The sequence below is a fragment of the Zosterops lateralis genome, assembly GCF_965231275.1.
Source record: "Zosterops lateralis genome assembly, contig: HAP1_HAP1_SCAFFOLD_70, whole genome shotgun sequence".
Classification (NCBI taxonomy): Eukaryota; Metazoa; Chordata; class Aves; order Passeriformes; family Zosteropidae; genus Zosterops; species Zosterops lateralis.
In genome coordinates, this window is record NW_028154600.1 from 23511 (window position 1) to 43381 (window position 19871).

The 19871-nt window shown below is 40.6% G+C and overlaps 1 protein-coding gene and 2 long non-coding RNA genes across 3 annotated transcripts in view; 2 read left to right on the forward strand and 1 right to left on the reverse strand.

The window, feature by feature from the left end:
- The window catches only part of LOC310923490 (F-box only protein 15-like), a gene marked incomplete at its 3' end in the record, with an annotated part of 33427 nt that extends 22167 nt beyond the window's left edge, over window positions 1-11260 (reverse strand). The window contains exons 1-5 of the mRNA XM_083885473.1: window positions 10729-11260; window positions 7287-7400; window positions 5281-5385; window positions 1516-1749; window positions 1056-1265 (exon numbers count right to left, since the gene is read on the reverse strand). Of these exons, the coding sequence (XP_083741599.1) occupies window positions 1056-1265; window positions 1516-1749; window positions 5281-5385; window positions 7287-7400; window positions 10729-10748 (683 nt within the window). The 5' untranslated portion in view covers window positions 10749-11260. The remainder of the gene's footprint in view (window positions 1-1055; window positions 1266-1515; window positions 1750-5280; window positions 5386-7286; window positions 7401-10728) is intronic.
- A 1433-nt stretch (window positions 11261-12693) lies between these two features.
- LOC310923492 lies at window positions 12694-14265 on the forward strand. The gene is made up of 3 exons (XR_014592604.1): window positions 12694-12837; window positions 14003-14065; window positions 14166-14265. It is a non-coding gene; the product is annotated as an uncharacterized lncRNA (long non-coding RNA).
- Window positions 14266-16693: 2428 nt separating this feature from the next.
- LOC310923491 lies at window positions 16694-18988 on the forward strand. Its single transcript, XR_014592603.1, has 2 exons — window positions 16694-17508; window positions 17603-18988. It is a non-coding gene; the product is annotated as an uncharacterized lncRNA (long non-coding RNA).
- The last annotated feature ends 883 nt before the right edge of the window (window positions 18989-19871 follow it).

Here is a 19871-nt window from a genome sequence, read left to right on the forward strand (position 1 = left end):
TAAAACATTTCTTCTTGATCAACATCAACCTTTTCCATCTTTAAGTCAATCAGGCCTGTCCCTGCACTACTGCCTTATAGTCTAAACAATGACATACTGAAATTGGTGAAACCACTGACTTCATCTCTAGTCACAATTTCTAAAACTTGTAACTCTGTGAAATAAACACATCAACTGCCTGCAAGCTTTTTTATTTTCTACATATGAATCATCATCTCGGTAAAACAACTACATTTCCCACATAATTTGACTGCAAGACTTGTTCAGTTAACTTTATACAAAAGGCTTCTCTTGATTTATTTGTTTTATAAGTATATACTCTGCTTATGGTTGAAGAACCAGATGTTTTGTAGGTGACCAATTCCCTCTTTTCAGAGCTCTATGGCCAGGGGCTTTGTGTAAGAAGCAGGCAGCTGACTCTGTACCTACTATACACACAGGCCCAGATGTGGGCAAAACTCCTTGACAGCAACCAAATACCTCAAATAAACACTTTTCATTTATTTTTTAGAATATAATGACAAAAACCACTGTACACATGTAAATTAAAAAACAAGGGACATGCTGTGGACTGTGTGACTTCATATGCATGTACTGAAGACTGCACACATAGTTAAACATCAAGTTCCCTAAATTCATATACACACCTACCAGACAGAAAACAAATTTTAACAACATAGAATACCTGACTGTAGCCACATAAATACTGATTAACTCTTCCAAGCTAAATTTCTCACAATAAAGTCTTCTAGATTTACATTTTTCTTTCATGCTCTAGGGCTTAGATTCAGCTTTCCAAGTCAGGACCTATCAGCCTGCATATCACATGCCAATTAACCTATGAATTAATGCCATAGCTTGCTGGATTATACTATTTCTACTATTCCTCTCTAAAAAGCTCTACCAAAGAGAAGAACATAGAAAGAACTACTGCGGGGAGGCTTTCAAATGAAGGGTTAACTTATTGAATCAAACAAATGTCAGATAGGTCCTACAGACATATTATCAATCAGTTACACCCAAAAAGTCCTCAAAAATCCTATATTAAAACTCACCCATTCTTGCTGGGAGGTCTGTTTTGGTCAGGAAGCAATGGTGTAACTCCAAACAGTTTTAGGGTTGACAGGATGTCCAAGCATGGCCAGTCTGTACCATACCAAAGTATGGTAACAGATGTGTCCTTAAATGATAGTTTTGGATTCTCTACTACATGTTCTTTTCCATTTTTGTCCTTTAGAACAATTATCCAACTCAAGCCAGAGACTCTGTTATTTAGGAATTGAGAGGGGAGAGGAGTGTTTAAAAACAAATTCTCAAAGTGATAAAATTTAAACTATGCTTTCAACAGAATTTTTACATTTCTACTAACTGCGACTCAGTTTCAGTCATTTATAGATTATCATTGTATCATTCCATTATGATATACATTTTATAGCTCTAATTCTATACTACTCCAAGCCATTAATGTTTTGTACATTGTTCTGAAGTAAATCTTTGTGACAAGGCATTGCTTACTTCATAGCTTCTTTGGTTTTACATGGAAGACCTGTGTAAGGATCTAGAAATTTAACGAGTCGCATTACTCTAGTCTTGAAGGCACACGTTTGTTTGAAGATGTATTCTTTCTTCCAGTACCCAGGCTTTTTATCATGTAGAGCAGCACGGCCCAAAGAAACAGCTTCTGTTTGTTTAGACTTCATTTTCCATTTTGGTTGCAAATAATTGGAATAAAGTTTCAGCCAAATTCCACTGAAAATAAAAATAGAATAAAGAGGAGTAAATTTCAAGAATAGTCACTTCATTTTTACATGCACATCTCAGCTACCACTGAGCACAGTGTTAGCAAAAAACCAGTCTTGTCTGTCTTCTCAAAAATATGGGATCCAGGATGAAGCTCTGTGACAGCACAGTCAGTCAGCAAGTAAGTGAAAACTGATAAAGGTTAAGCAGAAATTTTTGAAAATTCCACCCTAAAACAATGATGTGTCCTCCTCATAGAAAATCAGCTAGTGGAAAAAGTGGTTTAATATCTCCTATTCAAGAAAGACCATCTGTAGACTTCAAGTTTCTCAGTTCAGCTGAGGAGGACAATTAGAATCACCTTTGTTTGGTGGTACTAATGTAATTTCAATCCTTTCTGCACTCTCTTTGGAAAAGCCCAGAGAAGACATGACTTTCTGAAGTCAAAGAAATATGTGACTGTAATGATGGGTTCATCTCTTTCATGCCAGGAAAACTATTAGTTCACATTTCAGCCCCTCACACCCCAGTATCTCTAGCACACCCCAGTATCTCTAGGACAATTCACAGAACATTGAGTCCAGGAACCTACAAAAATTCAATCAATAATCTGTGAATATAGGTTGCCAATAAGTTTTCTAATTTTGAAATGCTAGACACACAGTGTACATAACTGCACTGAAGAAAATTACTAGTGAGGGCAACAAATAGTTGAGACATTTTCTACCATTTATCAGCAAGGCTACCAGTTCTCACTTATCCTCAGGCAAACTTACACTAGCATGTATGGTATGGCATCTTCCCTTCTCCTTAAAGTATTCAAGGACTAGATCCATCCCACACTGCCTCCTACCCATCAAAAGCATTCTCAATTCATTAGCTACTGAGAATAACTCCCCACATATTGAGAGCCAGCTCTGGTTATTGATGCAAGCAGACCCAGGAATTTCGCAAAAACCTTCCAGCCTGCTGCTCTGCAGATATAGACAGAATTCCCCACTGCCATTTTTTAAGACAAAAGTGTCTAAAACACACAGACCAATAAGTTACCATAACTGGTAAAGGTGGGTTCACAGTCAACATGAGTTTTCAACCTTCCATTCACCAAAAGCAGAGTGGGAAGGGTAACATAAAGAACAATCCCCATAACTGAAACAAAGTTTTAAAATCCTTCTACTTTAAGACCATAAAGGGTAGCCAAGTTACCAGACAGTATAAAAACATTTCTGATGGAGGGGGAAAGTTCTTTTTTTAACTCCAAAGCAGTTTAGAACTGTCCAGTCATGAAAAAAGGAGAGATGTCCTTAACATAACATCACATGGGGAATTTGAGCTGTGTATCATCCAATTGGTCTTCACCAGCCTAAAACACCCAGTAAAATAACCTCCTATAAAACTTTCCTGATAACTAGAAACTCCTTCCCAAAAAAAGATATCCTTTGATGGAGAGAGATACTCTGCATCTTACTGTATGATGCTGAAAAGACAGGGCTTAGTACTAGGCATTTCCTGCATTTTGAAGTTGCAGGCTCAGGCAATTTAGTTGACTGAAGATAGACTAAGGACAAATACCTACCATGTTCATCCTCACTCTCAGAAACATATTGCATCTTCCTTTCCCAAAACAGTGTTGGGCAAGCAAAGAAATTAGTTCAAGAAACTCAAAAATTCAGCTAGGGCAGGGAGACAGAGAAGAAGATGAAGGAGGACTTGGAATCACAAGTGTTTAGGAAGGTATCACTTCCCCTTCATCCTCAACTTCTGAAGAAGTCAGGGCAGATAAATCAAAAAGGCATCCAACAGGGAAGCACAAGTTTGCCTCTTTCACAGCAGAATACATGCCCTGCCCTTCTTGCCTCAAATTGTTAATACTCATCTCAAGGTCTCTTACTGAACATGACTACAACAAACCAAACAAATCTTCTACTGCTAACTCAGATGCCAGAATCAGACACATCATCATCAGTCATCACTTGACCACAGTGGCAAAGACTTTGCCCTGTGCTCTCACTTCCTCTCACACAAGCACGTTCTGCTGGTGATCAGAATCCTCAGGCCTTCACAGGCAGACCATACCCATGAACTTCCCACACTGCATGGTAGGAAGGCTGGAATATCCCATGCTGTGACAAGGAGGGTACAGAAAGGGAGGGTCATAAACATTTCCTTGTCCTCAATAGTTACACTGGAGAGACATCAGTGCCAAGAACTGTTCAAGTGAACAGCCCAAAGACAAATCACTGCATTAGGCAGCACAGACATAGCACAATGAAAGACTGATGGTCCTGTTGCAACAAGGACAGCTCCCTGTACATCCAGGACACCAGAAATATCCTAAAAACCACAGTCAGATTTGTCACAGAAATATGCAGTGACTCCCATTAAAACTTCTGTTCATTCACTGCAAGATTCAGGGTCTTGAGAAGGTCCAGGAAAATCCATCAGGAAGAAATTACCTGGTCCCCCCTGAACCAGTCAGGCTCCTAGATAAGAGAAACTAACTCTTTCCAAAGTCTCATTTGTGCACGCACACTAATCTCTATTGAGATTAGAAAATGGAAACAGACATTGTCGAGATGGAGACAGATGAATCATCTTCCCCTGGACAGCCACAGTGATTTTATCCTGCTTCACCATCCTGAAGTGGAAAACACATACCAAGATTGGTAATTTGTGTCAACTATGCAATTTTTATCTACCCTCAAAACCTAAATCTGGATTACAGATCTTCCCTTTAAACTCATCAGTTCTAAAGGTATTAATGCCAAGGTAAACCAACTAATTCACCACACAATTTTTAGTAAATAAGGGAGAAATAGATTCATACCTGGTACAGCAACTTCCTATAGAGGAAGACATTTTCTCATTCAAACAACACTAATGCAGTAGAATCCTACAAAGAAAAGGATGCCCAGATCCTAGTTATCACACACCAACCCAAGTCTCTCCTCTTTACCCTTTCACAAAATTATCATGATATTGGTTGGAGCAATTTATGAACTCTGTATAAGCAATCCTTATTAAAAAACGTGTCGGTATTTATCTTTGTCTCTTTTGTTCTCATTTAGACGTCACCAAAGAGTCACAAACAGAGCAACAGATAAAAACCACTAGTGGATCATTTGATTGAATCAATTCCTCTTCAAAAATCTAATGAAAGAATAAAGTATGCAGGACTTCAAAATTGTCAAAGCTACAATTCCATAAAGCTACTGGCAACACACCATTAAGGATCACCTGAACCGAAAAGTTTCTGCAGGTCCATGTGAATACAAATAAATATATAGAAATTTTAAAATTAAAAAAGTGCTAACACCAACATTTCAAAGCACTGGATTTAGTTTTTGCCTCATAACCCCCAATAAACAACAGGCCCTGCACAGCTAGAATTGCATGCAACATGTACTGTACGCTGTGCAGGGCAATTTCAGCAGAGTAACTGCCCAGAGGTGCTCTGGCATCAGAGAAACTGAACTGGAAAGACTCATAATTCAGGTAAACACAACTAGGGCACAAACTGAGATCTTCTCTCTTCCTTACTTGTCATTGGCCAACTCATAGAAGCGTCTATTCACACAACCAAGAGACAGTAGGGACACAGCATCTAAATAGGAAAATATCTTCAGCAGCATTTCTGATGGCATGCTAGAAAAGAAGAGAAAGAGGAATTCTGTTAGACTTGCCTGCAAACTCCAGAAATTACAATGGCAGAGAATTTTAATTTCAAACCAGACAAAAACAGAAGAGGTGGAAAGCAGCAGGTTGTAAACAGATGAAACAAAAAATCACCTAAAGAGTTAAATTGTGGAGTTTGGGCTGTAACTTCACTCTTTGGTATGTGGCATTTGCCTAAAATAATTCATCACAACTTATTCCAGTGGCACAGCACGATTACACAAAAAGTTGTAAGTTTGAGGTTTTATTAGGCTTTGTTAACTTTAACTATGTTTGATATGAAACTATCTCATTTAGCTTCAGTTCCTTACTGCTTGTACCATGATTTTAACCACAATTCCACAATCACCAGCATTTGCAAAACTGCAGATACATTCACTCTCCCTTTTGACTGCCGCGTCTGGCCTGAGAACGCACCAGGACAGAAATGTCCTAGTCTAACAGCAAGATCATGCTCTACCTCATCATCATCTCCAAACTGTACGTGCTCAGGGGTCTTGTGCAGTTTTCATTTATGTCAGCAGAAAGATGTGAACTTCAAAGTAAGAGCCAAGTGATATCCTGAAAATGCCAATGTCTCTGCATCTGGAAGGCTGCCTGAAATGCAGGAGCCAGTCTAGGCATGACAAGCAGAACATACCCTGGGATTGAGCCAAAGTGATTTTTGCATTAGCAGACATGAACCTCATACAATTTGAGCAGTAGCTCATAGCTGCAGAGTTTAAAATACACGCATTTTATACTCTTAATTTTTTTGAGCATTGAGTATGGCCACATCAAAATCACTGCTGAAAATAAAAGGTGCTGTGAAAGTCAACACCCCATCTGTGCCTCTTGTCCTTTTACTAAGGGGTTATTTGCAACACTTGTTGATTTATGACACTGTTTCAGAAGCAGAGAGCTTTAAAGGGTAGCACAACAATGCCAATACCTCAATGTTTGTATTAAACTCACAATCTTAGTTACATTGACATAGAAATAACATGCAAAAACTTGCACTGTTATTATGTGAAATAACTCATAAACTCTAAGTCCAAAGCAATTAGTGCACTCATTCCAGAGACAATTTAGAAGTGATACCTTAAAAAGCTGCAAATTAGCTAAAATAATATACTTGATCCAGAATTTTCAACAGCAGTTTTTACAGCTGTATTCTTTCTCCTTTGAAGGAAGCTGATTTTTTTTTCTTTTTTCTCTCACTATCACACCAGTCAGACAGCATAGAGGTGCTGAACTGGCCATCCAATGCAAAACAGAGAAATCACTACACAGTAGTGATCAAATGTATAAAACTAATTGCTTTTTCAGGTAACATAGTCTTAGAATATTTTTTGTAAAAATGTAACTAATTTTCAAAAAGAAAACAACTCATAATTATATTGAAACTACTCTTTCACTGCCAAGCAGGAAGAGAAACATTTACCTTGCAGTAAATATGCAGCAGCCAGTAATTCCTCCCTCCTTTTATCCCAATCCACCATTCTCAGCCTCTCCATACACTAAGATACACTTGATGACAACCAATAACCAAGAGAAACACATGAAGTTTAATTCCAATCTGGCTTTTATTGAAGTAATAAAATAACAATTTTTATTCTCAAGGAACAACACTGCCCATGACTTCCAAAGAAGTTGCTGAAGGCTTCACATGGCTTGGAAAACCTACATAATCCTTATGAACCTAGCAAATAACACAAAGGAGAACCATGCCAGAAAACATTAGAAGGTGAACACAGGATCCCAAAGCAGGCCAGGAAAGAAAATCTTTTCAACTCAGAATATTTGACATAGAAATCTCCAAGATATGAATACAATTACTGCAAGCAGTCAAAAGGCAGTTTACAGGGTGACTTACTCACAGACATACTCACCTCTCAAAGCTCATGTTTCGTTTCAGTTTTCTGGGAGGTGTCAAATACAGACTTTCAATGCCAGCATTTACACTTTCAGAACATTCCCCAGGCCTGGCAGCAAAGGTCCTTAACCTACTTGTAAGAAGGAAAAGCTGTTAACACATATTCACAAAATGAAGAAATACGCATATTGCGCACACCTAGACACAACACTTCAACCAAGGCAGGATGCAGGGAATACACCACGTGGCAATCATTATGATTTGAACAATTACACCCAAGTTAAAATACCTGGCATCAGGAAGATTCAGATTTAAACTCACAGCTGTCAACCCTGTGATTGATCTCTCACAGCAGGCAAAGGCAATAATAGTGTTGCTGCTCCCCCAAATCAGTTTGAATCTGGTAGAGGTTTATTACCCTTAGACAGCTGCACCCCTGTGGCCACTACAGCCAAGCTCCACTGAGGCCCCTGCAGCAAGTCAAACTCACTGATTATTCTTCTGTTTCACAACATTACTCCAGAGACATTTTTGAGCCACTCAACTTTGCTAAGCGATTAAAAGATACCAGATAAAAACAATACGTTGAAACTTCCTCAGAAACTGCTGAGGTTCAAAAAGAATTTGTATCCTTTCAAGCATAAACAAAAAGAAAGGAGATTTAACCCATGAAACAGAGAGCAGCTAACAAGGTCTAAGGGATGTCTAGGTGTTAGACAGACAAATTACTTGTCGGTAGAATTGCTTTAGTAAGGTTTATGGTTTGACACGCTTCAAAGATTTCAGATGTAGTGAGAGGTTAACAAAGCTTGGGAAGAAGGATGACCACTGAGAGTGGACACAAAGAATGCAGAATTTACAGGCCAGAGGGATACCTGGAACAACTCCCAAGATAAGGAAGAAACTATTAAAGCCAACTCAGCAATTGTGCTGAAATCAGCTACAGCTTCCAGAAATGTGAGACTGCCACCACTGACTCAAAAAAGAGAAAGACTGAGCATGCAAACTAATCAGCATGAGAAGCAAGAGAATTGTTAACCAACAGAAGATAGAAAATTAATTAATAAGAGAATTATGTAGCTTGTAGCCAAGGAACTAATTCCTTCCTTTGCTAAATGCCACCCAGCACTGTGCAGAACTGTAAATACATCAAATAACTCCATGTCTGGATTGGTCTCTTGCACACCATGGTGAAAGAACCTGCTCTGGCAACATTTCCACATCACAGTTGGGATAGAAAAGGAAGAAACTTTGCATATTTCTAACACAAATTCTTACAATCCAACTGCTCACAGATTTTTCCAAGTTTTCTGATAGAAAGATCTTTGTCAGCTGTAATTGCAAACAAATCCTATCATTAATCCACAGAGAAAGATGGGGACAGAGTTTCAATCTTAAACCAAATCCTTACACTTCATACCCTCGGATGCCACTGAACAAGCAGAGCTCCCCATTCACTGCATTACTGACGCTTTAAATTGCCAGCAGATTTCCAACACCTGGTCAAACCAGCTCGGGGTTTCTAGGCAACCAATCCATATGGGGGGGAAATAGCTAATTTTGAAGTATATGGTTATCATATACATTTAATAAGTTCTTGATTTAAGATTGATTTATGCTTAAAGAAAAAAAAAATCAAAATAAATTAACAGCGCTGGCCTACATTGTCAACTGTGCTATGTAAAACAAAACAAAAATATCCAAGACACTTTACTAAGAATTGTTACAAGCTTAACAAAAAGACATGCACATTTGAGCTTGGGTGCTAACCAACTACATTAACAACTACAAAAAAGTAGTCTTGTAATAAATACAATCTGGAGATCAAACAAAGGGTTTTACTAATGTATCATTATCAAAAACACTTAGATGATGAGGCCCTAAACACTTAGATGATGAAGCAGTAACAAACTGCTGTTAAAGGGATTTAGAGACACAAGTTGTGTTCAACAGCAGCAGAGCCATCACTTCTGTATGTTCCAGGGCAGCACATCCCAGGCTATTCTGCCCTAAATCCATGCTGAAAGCAGAGAGTTTGGGCATACTCTCTAGGGATGCAATTTCACAAACTCCAGGCACAGAAATAATTCAGATACGAAGCTGGATTCTGGATTTTAAAATAAGCTACCTTGGACAAGCATAAACTGCACAGACTGTCCTTCTTGCTCATTTTAACCACTAACCTCTCCCTTCTTCACTCCAGGGAGAAATATCTGAGGGAAGAAACACTTTGCCCATGGGTGCCTTGAAAACTTTAATGTAATAGCTATTGTTTTTGTAAGCTTCAATTTTAAAAAAAATCTGCTGAACTTTTGTATTCGCCAAAACAAAAATATTCTCAAGGTGTGAAGAAACAAACAGCAACCGAATCCATAAATTACTTTTCAAGTACTGCGTGTGCTAAGATTTTAAATTAGCATTAACAAAATGCTTTTAGGTTGCATTGACACAGTTTGGGCAGATTAGCCTAAGATGAAAGTCAATGACAGCTGTTACACCCCCTCTTTAGAGACTTCTAGAACTGAGATGATCTTACTCAAGAGGCACAACTTCAATTGCTTTTTCATTAGCTTTCAACCTGTGGGGCTCACTTTTCCAGTATTTTCATTTTCATACCCTATAATACTTGCAATGTGCCTTGGTTTTTTGATGGTCAGCAAACAATTGTCTTCTGAGAAACATTTCAAATGATGTACACAAAGTTTTAAGTAGTGAAAAAACGTGTCTCCTCCACCTCTGTAAGCGTATGCAGGGAAAAAGAAAAATTACAATGATGTTTTGGATGGGTTGGTTGTGGGTTTTTTTTTTTCCTTCAGCTGTCTATTTCAATTTAATTTTTAAAGGGTGGATATTACCCCAATCCATTAGCAGGTTGAAAAAAGGCAAAAAAACCCACCCAAAAAACAGCAGGGGGAATGAAACTGCTATGAAACCTAAGGCTGTAGAAATGGGTTAGCAGAAAAATCTGTTTTCTCAACTTTGCCTCTAAGACTGATGCTTTAAAATTTTGAAAGCCTACCCTGTACTGTAAGAATTATGGTAATCACACCTTCCACAGCGAAACCCTCCTATTTATCACAAAACCCAAACTACCCTGGACGTATAAAGCAGCCACTAAACTAACTTTGTGGGTACCCATTACAGCATCTCCTCCAAGCTGAAGGACACAGAAGTTTAGGCTCCCCAGGCAGGAAAAAAAGTGTTAACCCCAGGCCTCTGTGCACCTGGCAACACCAGCGTTCTCCACTGCAAGGCGTCCACTGGGCCAGGAGAGGAGAGTACCATGCCCACAGCCCTCGCCACGAAGACTCGAGAGCTGGAAACCAGAGCCGTGCAACACGTGAAATAAGTTTTTCAGAGGAGCAATGGGAGCTGAGGGAAAACAATTAAACCCCCCTCCCCGTTAAAGGTGAAGAAGGCCGAGCGGGCGGCCCCGGGCCGGCAGAGCCCACGGTTACCTGCCCCGGCCCGTCGCCATGGCCGCTCCAGCACGGGACAGCGCCGGCCTCGCACCGCCCGCGGGGAGGGCAGGGAAGGAACAAGGGCAGCCACCCCCCGGGGCACGCCCTGGGGCGGGGTGGGCCGGAACGGCGGCGCCCGGAGCGCTGGCTGAGGGCGGGCGGGGCCGAGGCGGGGCCGAGCGGGGCCGGGAGCGCTGGCTGAGGGCGGGCGGGGCTGGAGCGGGGCCGGGCGGGCACGGGGGAGGCGGTAACGGGGACGGCGGAGGTGCCTGAGCCTCGCCCCGGCTCCACGGCGAGCTCCGAGCTCTCGGGCACTGTGGGCTCGGGTCTCAGAATCACATAATTAATTAGGCTGGAAAATACCTCTGAGATTACTTTACAATTTATGACCAAACACCACCACGGCAGTTAGACCACAGCACTAAGTGCAGATTCCAGTCTTTCCTTAAACACCTCCAGACCCGGTGGCTCCACCACCTCCCTGAGCAGCCCATTCCAATGTCTAATTGCCTTTTCTGTGAAGAAATTCTTCCTAATATCCAACCCAGACCTCCCTAGTACAGCTTGAGGCCATTTCCTCTTGGAGAACAGGCCGAGTCCCACCTTCAGGCATTTGTGCAGAGTGATCAAGTCCCCCTGAGCCTCCTGTTCTCCAGGCTAAACATCCCCAGCTCCCTCGGCCACTCCTCAGACTTGTGCTCCAGACTCTTCACCAGCTCCACTGCCTTTCCCTGGACACACTCCAGCAACTCAATGTCCTTCTTAAATCGAGGGTGTCAAAACCGAACACAGTACTCTCAGTGGTGTGGCCTCAACAGTGCCTGATAAAAATAAAATGTTTATCCTACAATGTAACAGTGGAAAGCCACCTCAGTGGCACGTGGCACCTTTCCTCCCAGACCACCTTAAAAACGGAGAACCCGTTCCCATCAAGGAACTCTCAGGCGCCGCGCCCCCACCCCGGGTCAGAGATGGGGCGAGGGAGCCGCAGCGGAGCCGCCCGCCTCAGTGGAGCTCCAGCCGCGGAGCAGTCGGCCGTCTGGCACGGGGAGGTTCCGACCCCCGCCGCCGCCGCCGGAGCGGAAAGGAGCCGGCCGCTTTCCCCCCCCCAGGCTCAGCACAAAGAGTTCCAGCCGAAGAGCAGCCTGACTGCAGCCGCTCCCCGTGCCGGAGCGGAGAAAAGAGCCCCGGCCGCCCCGTCTGCCCGCAGTTGCCATGCTCCCCGTACGAGCCGCCCGCAGCCGCCACGCGGTCAGCCGCCTCGGCCAGATGAAGCGTCCCCGAGCTGGCCGGACCGCTGCCCCGCTTCAAGAGAAAAACCCCACACCCGCCACGTTCCACCTCCCACCGCACAAGCCCCGGTCCAAACCCCCACAACGTTGCCGCCGCTGTGAAGCAGCGTGAGACCGAAACGCCATTGCTGCGGCAAAGACTACCACGTGGCCGCAAAGAGCTTCAAGTGCCCGCCCCGGTGATCCCGCATGCAAATTAAAGACTCCAAAAGAGTCTCGGGATGAAATCTGACATAAAAAAACCCTTATCAAATAAAAACCAAGTAAAATTAAAACAGATAAGAACTAATACTCAGCCGTGTGGACCCTGAGGAATCAGAAGAGCTAATTTCTCCGGTTTTGCTTACTAGCCGTAAGTTAAAAAGACCAAACCGGAGATGAGACCACAGGAGAAAACAAAGAACTGTCAGGACTCTGGGGTTGCTCCCCAGGCGAGGGCCAGTCCTCCAGCTCTGTTGAATTGCATGCAGCAGAGCTGATAAAGCCCTCCTCCTCCACGGCGACCAAACCCCTCGGGCAAATATCAATAAGAGCTGATTAATAAAGGCGTTTATGGAGATTAGTATTTTCTCCGCCCATTTTTATTCATAACAACTGGGGGCTCGTCCGGGATTGGCCACGCCCAGAAGAGGACCGAGACGGGAAGGCGCCGCCCACCTTGGACCTCCTGGACAGCTGCTGCTCAGGGCCGCCCGTCGGGGAATCGGGACCCAGGCAGGAGGGCTGAAAGCTGCAAAGCCTGGCGGCGATAGCAAAGATGTGTCCGTGCAAAGGGCACTGAACGAGGAGACGCTGGTGTCGGCGGCTCAGAAAGGTAAGGCGCAGGATGCTGTACGCTGCTCAGCTAAAGTTTTGTAGTTCCAAACATCAAGTATCTAGGAAAAAAAAAAAAATAAATCTCAGCACACCGAGCCGGTTTCTTTTCGCATCATATTGTTTGGAGCAGCTATTACATTTCTATATATGCGTTGCACAATCAGAACAAATTATGTGATTTCTTCTAAATAATCTGTGGATTTAAGTAATTATCAGGCACAAGGTGTAGCAGACTCTCATTTTCCTTTTCAGAAGGAAAACCTATCACATGCAGCCTGACTGTAGGGCTGTTGGGATAAATTCACCTCCAACCAAATCGTCACTACACGTGATGGATTGCCTTCACTCATTCACTTCAGTGAAAAGTGATTACTGCATAATTAGCCTCAGAAAGTTTAAGTACTTTGAAATGATTTACAAAAAATGCCTTCAACTAATTAGAAGACTGCAGGAGAAATAGTTACTAACGTTTCCTCCTTAACTTGTACTCCACTAAAATGCACACTGCCACTAAAAGATAGTAGTCTCTTTCCAAATACTCAAATATTTTGAAAGAGAGACTCTCATATGACTTACTTTGAAGTATATACTGACACTTGTACTTTAGATCAAAATTGAAAGATAAAAACTAATCAAACAGCAGTTAGTTTTGTTAATAAATAAAATATTGTTTTGGGGCTAATATTGCCCCTTTTACTGTTCTATTGATTGCTAATTCATAAAACCGGTTATTTTCAGTGTGTGTGACTTTTAAGCTTTCACTTTTTTATTTTTACTTCTTTTCTTTGCATAAGGATTGCAGTGATTGTGCGTTTAGGTGGTAGTGTGAATACTGCAGTGCTAAATGCCTCATTAGTTCCTAAAAAATCTAGCTCTCATGTACCCAAGAAGTAGCAGTCATTGCTACTTTGGATCTTGCAAACATCTGGCAAACCGAAAGTAATAAGGCTTAACACTGACATGTAAGCATGACCTGTACAATGTAAGAGATGTTCCTTGGCCTGTTTTACAGCAATGTGGCATTATGGAAACTGTTACTGGAATTTTTTCTTCTGGTAAAACGTTGTTTGAACTACAGATTAACAGAAGAGCATTTATGTAAGAAAGGCATACAAGTGTTATCCAAGGCTGCAACTTATGTGTTATTATCTTTTTTATTTCAGTGAAAGAAGCTGGAAGAGACTTTACCTATTTTATTGTGGTGCTTGTTGGAATTGGTGTTACAGGTTATTTTTTTTAAATTACATTCTTTATCAGAAGACACTTCTCGTTAATTCCATCTGGTTTCATAAGTTTTCATTTCATCTGCTGTTGTCTCTGTTACAGGTGGCTTGTTCTATGTGATTTTTAAAGAGCTATTCTCTTCTTCTAGTCCAAATAAGATCTATGGAGATGCCTTGGAGAAATGCAGATCTCACCCCGAGGTTGGTTTTTGAACTTCAGTCATCAGTTTGTGTTTCTCAGTAGTTACTGCCTTTCTTCAAGTCAAAACTTCACACTAGGAATCTCACAAGCTACTTGAAGACCCGTGTGGTGCTTTAGCAGTTCTGCCAGTGCTTGTAGCTGGGATGGGGTGGGTCAGCTCCAGAGCAGAGCCTTCATCAGGACAGGTCAGTGCAAGCATTGAACTAGCCTGCTAGAAGCCAAGTGAGTGTGCCACAGCATAAAAACTGATGGAAATACAGTCTGTCTTTCAGAGCCTGGGCTTGTGTCACCATACAGAAACTCTTAGGGACTTACCTAAGTGCCTGCTAAATATAGAACTTGAATTCTCCATGTCAGAGAGGCAACTAGTCCCACTAAGTTGTGTAGATCTAACCTGCTGCCTTTTCTCAACACTCTTACTCTATTGTGACACTTCCCTATGGTTCTGTCATTCTGTGAAGCACTGCACTGATACCCAGGAATTGAAATTCTTCATTTGAAGCACAGTTAGCATTCCTTTGGCTAACAGGAAAACAGGCAGAGAACAGTCATGGGATCACACAGTCATCATAGCTAGGTGTAAACAAAAAAATCAGTGTGAAACTAGATTTTAAAAAACACTACTTCAGACAAAACATCCTTCAGAAAAGATTGTAGCAGATGCCTTTGAAGGTAACCTAGAAATGAAGTGACAAGTCGTTGCTCTAGTAACAATAAAAAGACTGCTTTGGAACAAGTTTGTAGAATTAATACTTCTTTGCAGTACTTGCACAGTAAAACTTCTCTTCTTCTAACCAAATTTAAAGTAAGTTTAAGACTATGTTGATCTACTCTGATTTTATAGATCTGAAAAAAAAAAATTACTGAATTTCTTATTCAGTCGTGGTTTTTAGATAATAGGAAGGGGAATGCATTTGCATTTTAAACTTTGAAACATTCTCTTGGAGGAGACATAGGCAAATATTTTGTGCTTTTTTTTTTTTTCTTTTTACACAAAATGTCAATTTCCACATCTTCATCTCAGAGAACAGTACAAATAGAAGATATCAATAGGATTTATTTTAGGCATTTAATACAGAACTGTAAAAAAAAGACTGGAATACAGAGGCATTTTTCTTAAATTCTTTTTTTTTCATAAACACTCCTATTCTTGACATGTTAGATTCTCCAGGGGCATTTTGTTAAAAGAGGGTGTATTCACAGCAGAGGCGTGAGCTGATACTGGAATACCTGTTTGTATGTTATCCCTTCTGACAGCTCAAACCTCTTTTCCCTTGTAGGTAATTGGTGTTTTTGGTGAATCTATCAAAGGTTACGGAGAGGCAACAAGAAGAGGAAGACTACAGCATGTCAGATACCCCTTGGTGTTTGCCCCATAAAGACATCAGTTTCTGCACAGCAAAGATATTTTTGGATCACAAGTTAGTTCTAGAGTGATGAACTGTATGTAACATATCCTGTCACTTTTGATCAAACATAGAAGTTTTTTTGCAGTGCCTCTTGTGTGCCATATATCACTAAGTACAGTGTACATATAATATAAAATGCCAATTCTGAATGCCTCAGAACAAGCAATGGTCATCATGGTAAACATAGAGCTCTCCAGAAAATGGGATGAGCCTGAAAACAGTAGTGCAGAGGCCTAGGCTTGCATGAGGAGAGCAGTAATCTGACAGAAGTTTACAGTCTGAAACTATACTGAGCTGATACACAGGATGCTTTTTGGTACTTGAAGCAGCATCTCTACTGCATATTTAACAGAACGTCTATCACCTTAACCTCTCATGAGTGTGTCTTTTTATTACTTTCCTTTTAAAAGAAACAAGAAAACTATTTCTTACAAAACGTAAGTCCTCTCTGCTTTGCCTTTATTGGGTTATTTGGCAGGAATATATTCAGTGAGGTTTCATATAGGATGAGACACATAAGCCCAGACAGAGGTTGAACCATGAAATTGAGATTCCTTGTTAGGTCTGAGGAAAGTGGCTTTTAATCATTGAAGCTCTATCTCTTCACCAGACTCAGTGAAAAAATGTTTAAAGTAAAGCTGCTAAATGAAATCAATGTGCACAAACATCTTGAGCACCTGTCTGTAAATAAGTAAATGTACTATGAATCAGCTTTCCTAGTATTTAATTTCCATTATTTTGAATGACTAGTATCTTAAATAAATTTTTGAGATGAGAACTGTGTAAGATTGTAGAGTTTGCATCTGCAGTATAAGAATGACCTTAAATGTCTCAAAAATCTACAGGTTTTTTTTGTGTATGAATACCCTGAATGTAAATTTACTGCAGTAAGGCTCTTCTTTCATATTTGTTCTCTCTACCATCATGTCACTTTAAACTATATTGGAAGTTTATTTCACAGTGTGTACCTGGGCATGACTGATGGACATAAGAGATTGGTGCTAAGCAGCAGTTAATATTTTCAGTAGGAAACATAAACCAGAACTCTAATGGGGTCATTAGTTTCCCAAAGTGGTCACTTTGAAAGTGATGTGCTATTTATTTAATACTTGAGCGCAACCCAACTCCAGTCTGAATACCAGCATTTAGGTTGGAGATCTCATATCAGTGCCAAAGTTACACAATTTCAGCAGAACAAAATTATTGCCAAAGTAACTTTGCACATAGTAAACTGTTTGTTTTGATGTGGTTTAACCAACCTAATAATTAATTTGAAAAAATATGCTGTGTGTGTTTCGGTTTGATAACTTAGTTTAGGTGCCTAAAATAACTCTGGAATTCTTGGTGATGTGGGGTCCCTTTCTAGATGTCAGGCTTCAAATCTGGGGTTTTTTAGAATTAATACAAGGCATTTCCATAGTCTTCAGCACTGGATTGCTTTTCAGTTTTGAGGGGAGGACTGGGGTGAGGACATTTAAGCATTTCATCTCTTAATCCTCAGCAGCTAATTAGCTCTTCTAACTCCACTAGTCCTTAGGCACTGACAGTAAAGCTTGAGAGGAGCAGTAGAGAAGGAACCCAAGGTAGAGTAAGGACACCACTGGAATACACTTTCTTACAAAATAAGTAAGCAACTCCTCTAAGTAAGTTTAAATTTGAAGTCTTAACTAGCATATAATCTGTATTCTTGCTGGGTGGTTGGGTTTTTGTTTTCTGTTGCTGTTTTTAGTCACATTGAATACGTAAAGGACGGACTGAAACATATGCGTTTGAAGTTCTATATTGAGGGCATTGAATCAGGGAAACAGGGAACGGTCCATGTGGAAGTCAAAGAGGTATGTACAATTGCTTGATACACCTGACAACCTGACAAGTCATGAATTTAAACTACCAAAGAGAAAAAAACACTCTGAATTTTTTTCTTTGCAGAATCTTGAAACAGGAAAATTCAAGGTTCACTATATTATTGTGGACGTTGAGACCTATCCAAGAAGAACCATTGTTATAGAAGACAACAGATAGCCAACGATCAAAGCTGCTGCCTTATCTCACATTGGATAATGATGTTGTAGCCAGGCTACACATGAATTGTGTGGTGTTGCCAATTGTGTCTCACAGCTTCAGGGCTGTGTTATGGGAAGTAGCCTCTCAGGACCTCCACTAACAGATAAGGGATTTAAAGTGAAACCAATGAAATATAGCAGAACTATCATGGAAGATATTCTTGACATAGGAAAATAATGCCTCCTAATGAACAGTCTAATGATCGATAATACTTCTGCACACCCAAAACCTGAGTTTTTCAAGGATTTAGGTTTGGATGGGGAGTTTTTTGTCTTCCTTGGCTTGGATTTCCCACTACCACTGCAATAAAGAAAGAGGTAGTTTAACTGTAGACAGAACTCTACTGTTTTCATTTTGGATACCTTTGTAGTAAAAAGGTAAAGTAAGAATGTTAGTGATGCAAAAGAGATCTAGGCATGTAAGGGTAGGAATGGTGGAGGCACACACACCCATGGCAAACAACTGAAGATAAACACTTTAATATTGGTGTCTTCTAAATAAATTACCAGCAAGCAGAACATCACTACCATCTGCTCTTTCCGGTGTTTGCCATGCTGCTCTGCATGGTTGTAGCAAGGTGGGGGTTGGCCTTTTCTCCCAGGCAACTAGTGACAGGACAAGAGGACATGGCCTCAACCTCTGTCAGGGGAGATTTGGGTTGGACATCACCTTCAAAATGTTTTGAAAACCACAATATTTAATTTAAACTTCTCTTTGCCACCTTGTCTGTATCTACATCTGATAAACACCTGTGGTGTTTATCATGGCATCTTTGATCCGTAAAATGTTCCACATTATTTTCTTTTACTGCCTGCATCACCTTGCTAGCTGAGATTTACCAGGATGCTTCTTTATATTTCATGAATGAGGGACACAGCTGTGAAGGACATAATTTCTCCTGTGTTGTGAAAAAGCTGAGAATATTCTTGATAAAATTAAGACAGAAAAAGTAGCAGAAGAAATCCACCTTTATCTGACCTTAATGTTCTTAATTTGAATGAATTACAAATACAAGGCTCAAATGCTTTCCAATCTCATTGCAGGAAGCTTTTTGTAATCTTTTTTCTAGGAACATCTCATCAGTGAAGAAAAAAAAAAAACACTTCTAGCTTTGTTTGTCAACTTTCTACTAGCTGGATACCTATCACCAGCAAGATTATTTAAGCCTCTTGAAACTTCAGGAGTGTTAAAGCTTTTTAGAAATATAGATTGTCTGCAGAAATAAAAGTCAAACATTTTTTGCTAACAGAAGTCATATGTGAACTGATTACTTCTTTCCATATTTCTCCTGAGGCTGAAGTTCGCTTTGTGGACTTGGCTGGCACCCATGCTTACAAAGCTTTCTTAAATTCTGTTTCATACAAATGCATCTATGGAGACACTGTAATCAAAATTAGGTGAAGATTAGTTGAACAAGACATTTGGAATACTGAACATTGATCTCTTGTGCAGTATCATCTTTCCTGGTGGTAGTTTGCACTGGAGGGGAATAGCTGTGTTCACTGAGTTTAAACAATGTTTTAGAACACCGCTTTGGTAATTCCAAAGAGTGTTAGCCTCAGTTTTCCATATGGAGCTGCCCCTGCTTCACTGGATCATTGTACTACCAGAAAGTCGTGCAGAGATCCTTCTCCATGGCAGAGCTCAGTGTTCCATCCTCTCACTGGAGGCTGTTAGGCTGGGGAGACAGCAAAATAACTGAAAGATTCACCTTCAGTTGTCGGTAAACACAAGCAGTAACCATTTCACTATTTCCTTTTTAAAGCTCTCACTTCTTTTTCCCTTGGGAAAACAAAATTACAGCATCTGCCAGTTACTTTCTGAAGTAAATGTGTCATGTTATTGTTACTCAAGTATTGGGGAAAAAAATCACTGCTAGCAAGTCAGAGCCAAAGAAATTAAGTTTTCATAGAAATTAAACACATTTTTCAGAGTTCAGTTTTGATTGTTGCAGAATAAATAAAAGTAGTATTCTTAAAACCCCTCCTTTAGGAATCGGAAATATGTTACTCACCAGTGAAAGGTTGTTTTTCCAGAAACACTGTGTGGCAGACTATTCAAAATGTCTTTTAAGTAGGTGTACAACTTGGTCTTAAGTTTCCCATCTCTACATTCATTTTTGTGGATGCCAAAC